The sequence below is a fragment of the Eschrichtius robustus genome, chromosome 3 (genome assembly GCF_028021215.1).
Source record: "Eschrichtius robustus isolate mEscRob2 chromosome 3, mEscRob2.pri, whole genome shotgun sequence".
Classification (NCBI taxonomy): Eukaryota; Metazoa; Chordata; class Mammalia; order Artiodactyla; family Eschrichtiidae; genus Eschrichtius; species Eschrichtius robustus.
In genome coordinates, this window is record NC_090826.1 from 164665651 (window position 1) to 164678251 (window position 12601).

Consider the following 12601-nt stretch of genomic DNA (forward strand, 5'->3'; position numbering starts at 1 on the left):
CCCTTCACTCTCTCTAAATAATGTGGAAAAGGTTATTAAGTAACCATCAGTACCCTGGACTGTGGGTGGTACCCAGGTGCTAACAGAATATGTAGAGAGAAAACTGGCAGCAGGACTCTTTTGTTACAAAAACATATCTGTATCTCATATACTTCCACTGTTAATTAGCATTTATTGAGACAACGTGTTATAGGTTCTCTTTTAAACTCTTCTTTAGAGTTATTTACAAGTTGGATAAGTAGGTATCTTAGAGTCAGCTCTATGGTGTAAAAGCAGAAGGAATTGCTTCTTTCTTTGCTACCCCACCTCATGGTCAACTGAAAGTGTTAAAATGTCTTGGCTTCACCATTAAAAACCATGTTGCTTAAGAATATGTGTTGACCTGAGAACATGTTCATAATATATTGCTAAGTGAAAACAGGAGGCTATAAAACTGGCTTCTATTATGCATCATTTTATTAAAATACATAGGAAAGAGACTTGAAAAATAAACACCAAAATATTATTATCTGTGTTAGGATTAAACTTTTCTTTTTGCTTTTCTATTACTTTTAAAATTAGCCAATACACACACACATAAAGATGTCATGGCTATAAATGATCCATCTTTTGTCTGAATCTATGTAAGTATCACGTGTCAAGAGCTTACTGGAAATAATGTTGTCTCCTTATATAAGCCATGCAAGTGTAGATTTCACAAAAGAGTCACAATATTTTGTGAATGACAGAAACTTGAATAATTAACCTTAGCCTTCATTTTCAGACTTCATTTCTAGACCTTCATTTCTAGTTCTTCCTCAGCTTCCATATTAGTAAGATGTGAAAAATTGTGGCAATTGTAGGCATTAACATAGAAAACATAACTGCCTCACGGGTGTAGGAAGGGAATATAAAATAACTATTTTGGAGAAAGATTATAAAGGAGATGGCAGTTTTGAGAGGAAATGACAGAAATGCAGTGACCCAGTTTAGTGATACATTTAAATGTGGGATCTTCCATGAGAATTTTGTAGAGCGCTCTCCTAAAGTCAAGATTCAAAAAAACCCCGGAAGGCGCTAAATGGCCTTACCTATCGAATGACTTGCCTTTGCTGCCCAGTTTCTGCGTTGTGCCATTGGGCTACGTGTGTGCGCGCGCGCCTGCGAGCACGCACAGGGGATGGAGTTTTGGTGAGAGTGGCGAACTGTCTTGACTCCCCTTCATTGGTTGAATCCCCTGTAGGTGGTAACCTAGGCTGGGGATAAAGGCAGCAGCTGGAATAGTTCCGGAGGAGAATACGTAGGGGAACTTTTGGGAATAGACTTGGAGAGTTCTGTTCTTCTCGCACACACACTCAGGACTTGGAGGGTAGCGCGTACATGTCTGTCATTGTATTTGCCCCGGTAAATGACACAAGAAGTGGTGTAATTGGACACCCAGGAAATTACTTTGGAGTGGTTGAGAACTGAATTTGGGGGGCGGGTAGAGAGCAGGTAAGAGGCGGTGAGAAAAGCACATTTACAGATCTGTTGGAAGCCTAAAGCCGTTTGCTTCTGGGCCCCCTTAGCAAACGTGCCAGTCGGGTGGTGCCTTCGAGGACCAGGAGGAAGTCCCGCTTTGCGATCCCTACGAGAAGCCTCGAGGAACCGGGAACAGCGGCAAGGAGGTGGCGCAGTTCCCAACCCGCGCCTGGGTCCTCCCGCCTCCATACCGTCCGCCCCCACTGCCGCCGCGGCCTCCCTGAGTCCTCCCGTATCCCTGCATTCCACGTTGCGGCAGCCGCAGCCTCTCCGGCCGAAGCGTCCCCACCCTCCCCTCCGGGTGGTGCAGCCGCCGCGCCCCCGGCCCCCACCCGCGCGCCCCCCAAGGCCTGGCTTCGGCTCTGCGGGGCCGCAGAACCGGACCTCGACGCGCCGGCTGGGTTCGGGCGGGGGCGGGAAGGGAGAGGGCGGGTGCGCGCGTGTCGGGGGGTGGGGGCCGCCATATTGGATCCTGACTCGTCGGTGAGCCTCCGCCTGCGTGCGGCGGGGCCTGGAGCAGCCTCGCGGAGCCCAGGGCGCGAGCGCGAGAGGACGGGGAAGGAGGGGGAGGGGTAGAGGGAAAGGAAGGGAGTGGCTGCGAGCCGGGCTGCGGCAGCCTCTGGTCTCCTCACCAGCGGCACCAACCCCTCCTCCTGCGCCTCGGCCGCTCCCCTCTTTGCGGGGGAAAGATGCCCTTAACCCAGGGGTGTGAAGAAGGGGGAGAACTAGCTGCCGGAGCTACCCGCGCCGTCGCCGCCACAGTTGCTGCCGTCCGTGTCCTCTGAATCCAGAAAAGCACCCCCTCGCCAGGGCGTCGGGAGTGTGGGCGGGCGGGCGAGCGGGCGGGCGGCCGTGGTGCGGGTGTGGGGGAGACCGGGCTCTGCACCCGGCGCGGCCCAGGCCGGCGGCCCAGCGACCACCGACATGGAGCGGGCTCAGGGGGCCGAGTAGCCGCCGCTCCCGGAGCCAGGGGCGAGTGCCGCCCGCAGCCAGTCAGGCCCCTGGGAGAAGAGGGGAGAAAAATGAAGAGTTTTCATCGGAATCCGTTGGAAATAGGACTAACTGCAAAGCCTTAAAAAGAAGGACCTCGGGAGGAGAAAGGGAAAGCCTCCTCTGGGGAAGGCTTGGCGTGCTCCGAGTCGAGGGGCTGCTTCAGGGACCTCGCCCCCTCCCTTTCCCTCCGGAGAAATTGCCGCTGATGCGTTATCCAAGTGGTGGTTGGGAGGATTTGCAGCAGAATTTTTGGTTTTCCCTCCCCCTTATATACATTCTGGTTTTTTCCTTCCTTTTCGATTTTCCTTCTGCTTGGGAAGTGAATTGCTGATGCAGATCGGACTTAATTCATTAATGATGCAACCGGATTCGTTTCAGGATTATGTTGCACGAGTTGAATTTTGAATGAAGGAGAAGAGTTGTTTTTTTGTTTTTTTTTTAAAGAAGTGTTGACTCTTTGGTTCTCAGTACTTTTTAATTATTTTATTTAAATATACGATTTAATTGTATTATTCTTTTAAAAATGTTTTAAATATATTTTATGGTAACTTTCCCTCAAAATATATGTATATGTGTGAAATAGAAGACGCTTCAGTTAAGTGAGGTTACTGGTGTGTTGGATGTTGAATTCAGCACCGGCATTGCATGACAGTTGTTTGAATAACAAGTGGTTTATTTTTAAAACCACACCTTTGAAAATTTAGGTTCAAATAATCATAGTCAGAATCGGTTTAGTAATTGAAAGAAAAACCAGCAGAAGTTGAAGCAAACATGTCTGGAGAAGTGCGTTTGAGGCAGTTGGAGCAGTTTATTTTGGATGGGCCCGCTCAGACCAATGGGCAGTGCTTCAGTGTTGAAACGTTACTGGATATCCTCATCTGCCTTTATGATGAATGCAATAATTCTCCATTGAGAAGAGAGAAGAACATTCTTGAATACCTAGAATGGGGTAAGTTTGTATGTAAAATAACTCTTTAGCTAGCCATTATGGTTTAATTGTTATAGAGAGTTATCATGATAAACTCTCTGTAATGAGTATATAAATATATATTGTGTGTACACAACATATATTATGTATTTAAATACATTATACATAATGTATTTAAATATATATACAATAAAAGAGTAGACACCAATTATTCAAGGTTTTTTTTGTAGTTTTCAGTAAATATTTTCCCAAGAGTAAAAGCATGCTACTCAGTTGTTGCCTAGATTTTTTTTTTAAACATCTTTATTGGAGTATAATTGCTTTACAATGGTGTTAGTTTCTGCTGTATAACAAAGTGAATCAGCTATATATATACATATGTCCCCATATCTCTTCCCTCTTGCGTCTCCCTCCCTCCCACCCTCCCTATCCCACCCCTCTAGTGTTGCCTAGATTTAATGTGGAACTTATGAGGAAGAACTTATGTTTTTTGATCAGCAGTAAGAGATTTTGAATAATTCTGTGATGGGCAAAAATGGATTATTGCTCGCTTTGCCGAGAGCGTGGTGGTATAACAGGCATTCAATTGAAAGATATTTATTAGTGGAAACATTCCTTCCCAGGCTTTGGAAATCACTCTGGAAATGGGAGGAGATATTAAAATATCTTAGGTCAACAGGAACCTGAAGGTGGTCATCAGTGGGTTTTATCACATCTCTATATAGTACAAGCAAAGGAAATTACTAAACACGGACTTGCCAAAAATTGTCATGTTTGTAAGATGACATAAATAGTTTAAGAATTTTGTGATAGTATTTGGTAGAGAATGTTTGGGAGCAGCTCCTGCCTGCCTGAGAGTTAGATTTACTCTAAATTTAATTCAAACCTAAACTGGCTAAATTTTTGTCTTCATTCTCCTAAATATAGATGTGATTTAGAAGAGCTAGGTAGTGGAGTAGATCAGTGGTGAGAGCAAATGCTCCATGTGACCTTCAAGCTTGAAGGCTTGGCTTAAGTTCTGTTTCCGATGTTACATGTGAGCAAGTTCCAGCATCCACCAGTTCACTGTGGGAAGAGTACACATCATCACATATCATACTGTGTATAGTACATGTCAGTGTACCTATATTGGTACATTGACTTTTGAAGGATATTAGCTAAAGAAGTTATTTTGTACCTTTGGAATACCAATATTTGAGTTTGTTGGAAAGTTTTTATACTAAAATGTCTTTGTTTCCAAGTAAATCTTTATTTTTCTGAAGTAAGAGTCAATTGGTGATTATTTCATGTTTTTCACTTGAAATTTATTAAAAATTCGTTTGTCAGGTAAATCACTTATTCAAGATTGCCTACACATAATAACTTTAATTACTCAATTTGTCAGAATCAGAAGTTTTCTAGCAACTTCATGTCATAAGGGTTAAAAATATATATATATATATGAAATGTGAATAGAATAATTTTAAAAAACAGATTACTAGACTCATACTGGGAATGTAAGAATTCTAAATGATCTTTCAAGAGACTGCTCTCTTAAGAATGAGACAGTTTTGACTTTGGTACTGGATTTGTGAATATATGTCCTTTATTTTTATGTGTAGAGTAAAATATTTTATAAAGCATGTGTAGTTTTACACCTCATGTTTAATAAATTTAGAAAATTTTTAGTTTTTTTTAAGATTTAAAGAAAAGATTTTGATACTTTTAGAGTTTCAGTTCTTGAATTATGGTTTCATAGCGATACTCTAGTCTATGATTATGATTGTCATTTTAACATCTATTATTTCTCATCTGCAAAATGATGGGAGAACTCTTCGTATGTGCCAGTTGTAAATATGCCAGTTGTAAAAATATGATTAAAAACTATATCCTCAATTGCCTTTTGATGATTAAGAATTTACATTTATGTTATGAGATATTTTTCTGTATTATCGGAATAATTTATATATATTTTCCACTAAATATGTTTTCTTGGATCTTGCTTCTTATATCTGTATTAAAAAAAACCTTGTTTGTATATATATAATTTAAGCCAAATAAGCCAAAAGTCAAATAAGTGTTTGGCCAAATACATTTTATTTTTATTAGCAGATTTTAAATAATTTCAAGCAAGGGACTTTTCACAGTTTTAAAGTAAATTAGGTTTTAGTAGTAGCCTTCATATTTTGTCTTTTAGAAGTCTGGTGTGATGTAACAAAAATATACATTCTCTTAAGTAAACTCCTGTTGCGTTTCTCAGTAATAAAGAAGGAGAGACTAGAATTTTTAGGCAGTTATTTTGTAGGCTTTGGGACTAGGCAGTGTCTGTTAAGTCTTAGGCGTCTTTAAGTTGGAGTGTGAGGTCTTGAAAGTGGGAGTTACCAACCATAGACGTTTGGGTAAGGAGGAAGAAAAGAAGGAATGGAAAAAGCTGTCAAGAAGTGCACCATGAGTAGTAGTATTTACTATCTTTAAGTTATATGAGAATTTAGGTTATTTAAGAATGCCAGTCTCCTCATTTAATTATTGAAATAGATCAGCTGTTCTCGTACGAATTGATTACTACATTTTGGGGAAATGTCTTATTGGATTCTCACTACCTAACATTATATAAAAAACAAGTTAGATTAAGGAAGTTTCCAGATAGTGAATTGACCTCAATTTAATATTTTAAATATTATTTTTTTGGTCTGTGATGGAAATTGGAAGGGATTACTTGTTGGGGTTAAATTTGGTAATTTAGATTTGCCTTAAATGATACAATTTTTAGTTTGAGTTTTAAAAGACCCAATATTTGTAACAGAAGAGCTGTAGTAGTTAAATACTAGTACAGGATGTATATTTGTTTGGCTGTCTATATGAATGGAAGTGTCATCTAGATATGCCTTATTTTTATGCTGATGATACTTTTAAAAATGGAGTCAGCAAGATTCTGACTTGCTTCATTTACATCAATTTCACTTTATTCCTAGTTATAGCCCATTTCACTTTTATATTGATACAGTTAATGTTTCGCTCATTACAGTATCATGACAGTAAGAAAACTGACAATTCAAAGTTAGATTCTTTTTTTTTTTGATAGCACTCCTTGCATTTGGTGCTAATGGCTTGAGGGAGGAAACAAGTAGAGCTCTAGAGAGGAAGAGGGGATTAAGTCACTGAGCAATAGAGCAAGGGGATAAAGAGTGCCTTAAGGCCATAGACCACTTTTAAATTTAATAAGATTATTATTTTTATTAAATTATTAAATATTATTATATTTTCCTGTTATATACAACAAGCTTTGAAAGATTATGTTTTGGCCTTGTTTTTTAAGTTGTTGAAATGGTTACGGTTTGTATGTTTTGTTTATAAAATAATAGTTTTGATATCAGTAGTGTGACTCTAGAGTTAAGTTACAGTAGAGCTGTAGAAGTAAAAATAACTTTTACATTATAAGCTAATCTGCTAGTAATGACTAAATGAATATGTTATTCATTGAATTGGTTATCTTCTACTTTGAAATGGAAAATCAGAATTTTAGGGAGTTCTTAACCAAGTTACTTAAAAAATAGGCATAAGATAATATTACTCAATACAAAAAAAGAAATGCAGAACTATCTGTATGTGGCCAACTGGATTTTGATGCTTTCTGAATCTTGGACTTTATAACATTTCATTTAAATTATCCTTAAACAACAGTAATTTTGTAGTTTATTCAGTGTATACACACACACACAATAGTCTGAATGACTAATAAACTTGTTACTAGAGTACATCAGCAGGTACTGTGGTTTAAACTTTTCATTTTATTAGAGTAGTTTTAAAGCTTATTCATGCTTTTGATATGTGGGTCATTTAAGTGAGATGATTATGGCTTGATTAGAAGAATCTGAATCTTTTCTTTGTTCTTCACTTATGTTGTTCCTCGTCGTTAGCTTTTCCTGAGTAGAATTTATTAATCATACCAAATTACCAAAAAGTTCATTTACTACACATGATTAGGTTTATTTTTATTTAAGTCCTCAATTAAGATCATCATAAATGTCACCAGAAATGTAGGTTGGGCATTTGTTTCCTTTATACTAGTCACCTAATACTCTAGTCTCTTCTAAGAGTGATAGTAAGTACAATTATTTGATCTAACACAATGCTGGTATATGATAGAAGCATGCAATAAGTGATGGCTATTATTTTTCCATTTCCATTCTGTTTCTCTCTTTTTTAAAGGATGTACTGCTCCATGAGTGTGAACAGGGATGTCAGGAATAACACTAATAATTTTAGGAACTTATTTATTTCATATGGAAATGTAAGGCATACCTTAACATAGCACTGTAAAAACACGTAGCATAATGTGTTGGGAATTTTATGAAATGTTCCATAATTCCTGGGACTTGGTTAATATTAGATAGTAAGCCCAGGCTATTTTAGGGTAAAAGAACTGAACTTGTTACAAATTAATGTTTTATTCTACTACTCTTCGATGGTAGTCAAAAAAAATTCTTCCAAACCCTTTTCTATTCATGTACACTTATTGCCAGTATATTGTATATATTGCTCATTGTTTTTCATCCTATTGGTTTTGTTAGGTTTTAGAATCAATTTACTAAGTCCAACCAGCATTTAAAAAATTAAATATACTAGAATAGAAAATATCAAGTACATCATGTGTTGAAAGAATAAATATTGTTATACAGAACTCTTGTGTTTTCTTACATTTCTTACCGAAGATTGGAAGCAGAAGACTTTGAATTCTAGTGTAAATGACGCTAAAACATGTTCACTGTTTAACAGTGAAAAAAATTATAGACCTAGTTCCCTTTTTCAAAAAGCACACATGATTAAATTAGGGACAGACTGAAGAATTTAAAGAAAAGGAGTTTAGGTAGGGACAGGATACTTGGAAGGAGGGAGGGAGAATGGGAGGGAGGAGAAGTGAGAAAATGAGCACGAATATACTGTTTTCCTGGGTTGCTACTTTAGTCTGATTTGTGAATAATTGAGTATTTTTAATTTAGAAGAACTTAATGGACAGGGGAATTCACTCGATTTTGTTTTTGATGGTTCATTTCCTTTTTTTTTTTTTTTTTGACATTTTTCCTGTTCTGACTTTGGGCTCCTGGATGTTGACTTCCATTAACTGTAAAAGTTGTGTAACTTGTCAAACCTGAGGGATATGACCTATAGACATTGGTTGTAGTTTTTTGTTTATGCCTTCCCATTACTCCAGATGAATGTTAGAGTAGATGCAGGTGAGAAGGATCTGCTAGTTCCATAGATTTTCTCATCCCTTGTTACTCATGAAACTTCCAGTGGGGGTGACTTCAAGTTTTCAGTAGCTAAGGTGAAGAATTGCTCAACAGCTTTGCTGTAGCTTGAGTCAAGAAGTTCTTTCCATAAAGATTTTTTCTTTTTTTTTGAAATGACCCACACTATAAGTATAGGTCATCCCAGACATATGAATGACTCTCTTTTGTTATCACTCCCTATAAAACTCCTTTCCAGATCCAGGGGATTTCCTTTTTTCCCCTTTGATGCTGATCAGAGTAACAGGTTTGCTCTTCCCAGCTAGTTGCTCCGTACTTCCTCTCTACAGTGTCCACTTTTTCCAATTAGTAGCTGTTAGCCTCTATTGGCTAACACCCCCCCCCCCCCCCAATTCTAGTGCTTCTTTATCTGCTGCTATAGGAGAGTAGCACTTCGGCTTTCATTGGTTAACAGGAGGCTCAGAGACCTGGCTCTCCACTTTCCAATCTCACTATTTGCCCCTTAATTCTTCCTCATATGAACGATGGTTCATTTTGGGGTTAGGGTTTCTTTAGCCCCCTCCCTAGTTTCAAAATGTGTTCTGGAAATACATGGGATATTAATAGGTGCTTTGGAGGGGGTTGTGTGGGTGAATAAATTTGGGAAACTTTTACACAAAATTAAACATTAAAAATATTGTGGGTTATCCTAGAATTTATAATGTTTTGAGGAAGACAGATGGCAACCAGTGTTCCATGGAACACCCTTTGGGAAATGCTCTTTCAGTATGAGGTCATGGTGTCCCTTGTGTCTTCAGGGTTAGAAAGAGATAATTTTGAGGGAAAGTTTGGAACACTGTGTGGTTTGGAGAGAAAATCCAAATCTGAGTAAGTTAGGTTTTACTTAGTGGTTGTGGACTTTCAATTGTCTTCTGTGTGATAGTCACAGATAAACTTAATCATGGTGTAGTAAGTAGCACATGTGTGAGGCTGGTGAACATTTGCGTCCAGGAAAAGCACCCTATAAAGCAGAATGAAATTAGATATAATAATGAACCAGTGCTATTAGCCTCTAAAGTCCTTGAAATTACTGACAAGTCTCTGTTTATGACCTTTTCTTGCTCTAATTAAACTTGCTTTTCAAGTATAGGCATTCACAACAAATTCAGAAATTCTCACCTTATCTTTTGCAGCTTTAGTTACTATAATTGTAACATGTTGCAAAACTATTGTTTGTGAAACAATGTTATTCATTACTTTGTGATATTTCAGAGGAAAAGATCATGGACATGCAATTTTACAATTCATTGTAGTGTTAAGTATTGTTTTTTCTAAGGTTACAATGTTTTTTGCTAAGCTGTTGGTTTCAGATTTTTGGATTAGTGTGGGAACTTTACTATTATTTGTATTTGTGAAACTATGGGTTTCAAGTGCCAGCACCTATTTATGTAGAGCATAAAGAAACCAGAATATACAATACTTTTATTAAAGAGGAAACCATATATAATTGGTGCTGTTTCAACACTATGTGAGCAATTAGAACTCTGTGATTACCATAAACTTCTATTCTGAGTATTAAGGTGGCAGATAATAATACTAGAGGATAATTTGACTTGATTTTAAAGATAAATAGCTTATAGCATAAATTAATTAGTCTTTTTTCTCTCTCTTCTGACATATATTTATTGTTCTCTTTAATTCTTCCCCATCAACACTATTCCTCTCACCCCCAATCTAATTATGCTTGAAAATACTACTTATGTGGATGAAAACAATCTTTTAAAAATACCTGTGAATTAGTTCAGTCGTGCAATCATTTATTAAATTTTGGTTTTATTTCAGATTGCTTACACATCACTGTAGGCTTAATCTATGGAAAAAAAAAACATGCTCTAGTCAGTTTGCTCTATTCATAGTGATAAAGCTTAATTAAATTTACTTAGAGTTTCCATGGTGAAGATCTACAAGTGGAATACCTCAACCTGAAATATTTCTGTTCTAAACCTATAATACTGGAAAAGAGTACGGGCTTTGGGTTCAGACTGACTCCCTTGATCATTGGCTGCGTGATTTAAGCAAGTTACTTAACCTAAGTCTGTTTTAACATCGGTGAAAAATTGGCATAATAGTAATAGCTTATTTTTCCAAAAGGTTGAAAGTTGGTTTAGGATTTTCTTTTTCTGGTGATTTATAGTTGCATTTTGTTGGCTTTTTTCTCATTCTGGTTTTTTTTCGTTTGTTTGTTTCCCAAAAATGATAAGAAGGTTTATTCAGGGAGATACACACTCCATAGACAGAGTGTGGGCCATCTCAGAAGGCAAGAGGCTTCTCATTCTGTTTTTGAAGTTTCTTACTGGCCTTATGATAAAGGAAGATAAAATGCTCTTTTTTTGTAAAGTTTAATTGAAGTGTATAGTTGTACTAATACAGGGATGTAAATAACTTTATTTCACTGTTAACAAACGTACTCATACCTTACTGATAATATTTTATTGAATTATATTGGCATCGGAGATGTCTTTCCCTGTGTGACTATGCAAACAGCATCTTATTCCTTCTTTCAGGATATTTTGCATTGGAACATTTTGTTGTTATTAACTGAACTTTTTTTTTATTAATTTTTATTGGAGTATAGTTGCTTTACAATGTTGTGTAGTTCTGAACTGTTTTTCAGTAAATATTAAGCCCATGCCTATTCTTTTCATCACCAACAGCAAATATTGTGAAATGGCTAGTTATGATTTATTTTTATACTTATATAGCTCCAACCTGCAAATCAGTGGTGGAATTCTAGACCTCAACTCAGAAGATTAAAATAATCATGAAAAATTATTGATATGTCATTCAGTTAGGAATTTTCGTGGACTAAAGATTATGTAGCACCCATAAATGCATGTTGTAGACTGACAGTAAATATGAAGAAAATCCACAGTATACCCTAGTGTTTCCTAAACTATGTTTCAATAGATATAAATGAAGATTTTGAAAATTAAGAGTTCAGTGTATATGTAAGATTGGGAAATAGTACTTATTGCATTCCTCTTTGTATATTACAAAGCACATTATCATAGTAACACTTTTTAAAAGTTCTGTGGTACAGAGACCTCTTTAACTTTGTTTTACCTAGAATTTGCCTAAGTCATTTGACTTTGGAACCCTTTTTATCAGGATAGCTGGCAGAGTTTGGGAAGTGCTGGCGTACGCTAAGAATCCATAGGCAGTGTCAGAGCTTTTAAATTATATTTCAGAAAGTGGTTACTGAATTCTTCTATCACATTGTATTTTGAATATTATCACAGTTCACATCCAACTCCAAAGGCAGAGGTTTGAATGACTTGCCTTTATCCTTTTCGTGTTTAATGTTTTTTTAGCACTTCTGTTTGCATCACCTAGAAGGCAGTTCGGCAGTATGTACTAGGTTAATGTGGAGTTCTGCATTGGGTAAGTATGTGTTTATAGACAAAGAACAATAAAACTTGATACATGCCTTTGAGTTTATATTTATGTGTGTAGTTCGTGGTTTGCAAAGATGCTCCTGCTAACCTAGTGACTTTTTTGTTTTCAGTAGCAGTTGATCATTTTTTAATCCAGTTATCTCTCTAACCGTTGCGCTGGTATAGAATTTGGGAGAGAGACTGTCATGGCTGTGAAATAGAACAAAGCTAATTAATTTTATGAGAGGTTTTTTTTTGTCAAAGCAATGTTGTCCTGTTGCAACCAGAATCCCATCCTTAAATACCTGGTTTACTGGAAGTGGCTAACGCCCCAAGTTGACTCAGATATTACTAAAAGTAGTCACGCACTTACTTAGAAGTGTTCTGTCCTGAGATTTAAAAAAATATTTGTTTGAAAAGATTAGGAAAAACCCCCAGTGGCTAGAGCCCCGGTTTGTGATTGTATTGCTAGCTAATTATGGCCTTGCCCTGACCAAAAATCATAACTAAGGAACATTTAAAAACAGACCAAAAGCTCA

General features: G+C 37.3%; 1 protein-coding gene across 7 annotated transcripts in view; it reads left to right on the top strand.

The window, feature by feature from the left end:
- The first annotated feature begins 2065 nt into the window (after positions 1 to 2065).
- CDC42BPA (CDC42 binding protein kinase alpha) overlaps positions 2066 to 12601 on the top strand; it is a 320607-nt gene continuing 310071 nt past the window's right edge. For all 7 annotated transcript variants that reach the window (XM_068541725.1, XM_068541720.1, XM_068541719.1 and 4 more), the window contains exon 1: positions 2066 to 3442. In XM_068541725.1, the coding sequence (XP_068397826.1) occupies positions 3265 to 3442 (178 nt within the window). In that variant the 5' untranslated portion in view covers positions 2066 to 3264. The remainder of the gene's footprint in view (positions 3443 to 12601) is intronic.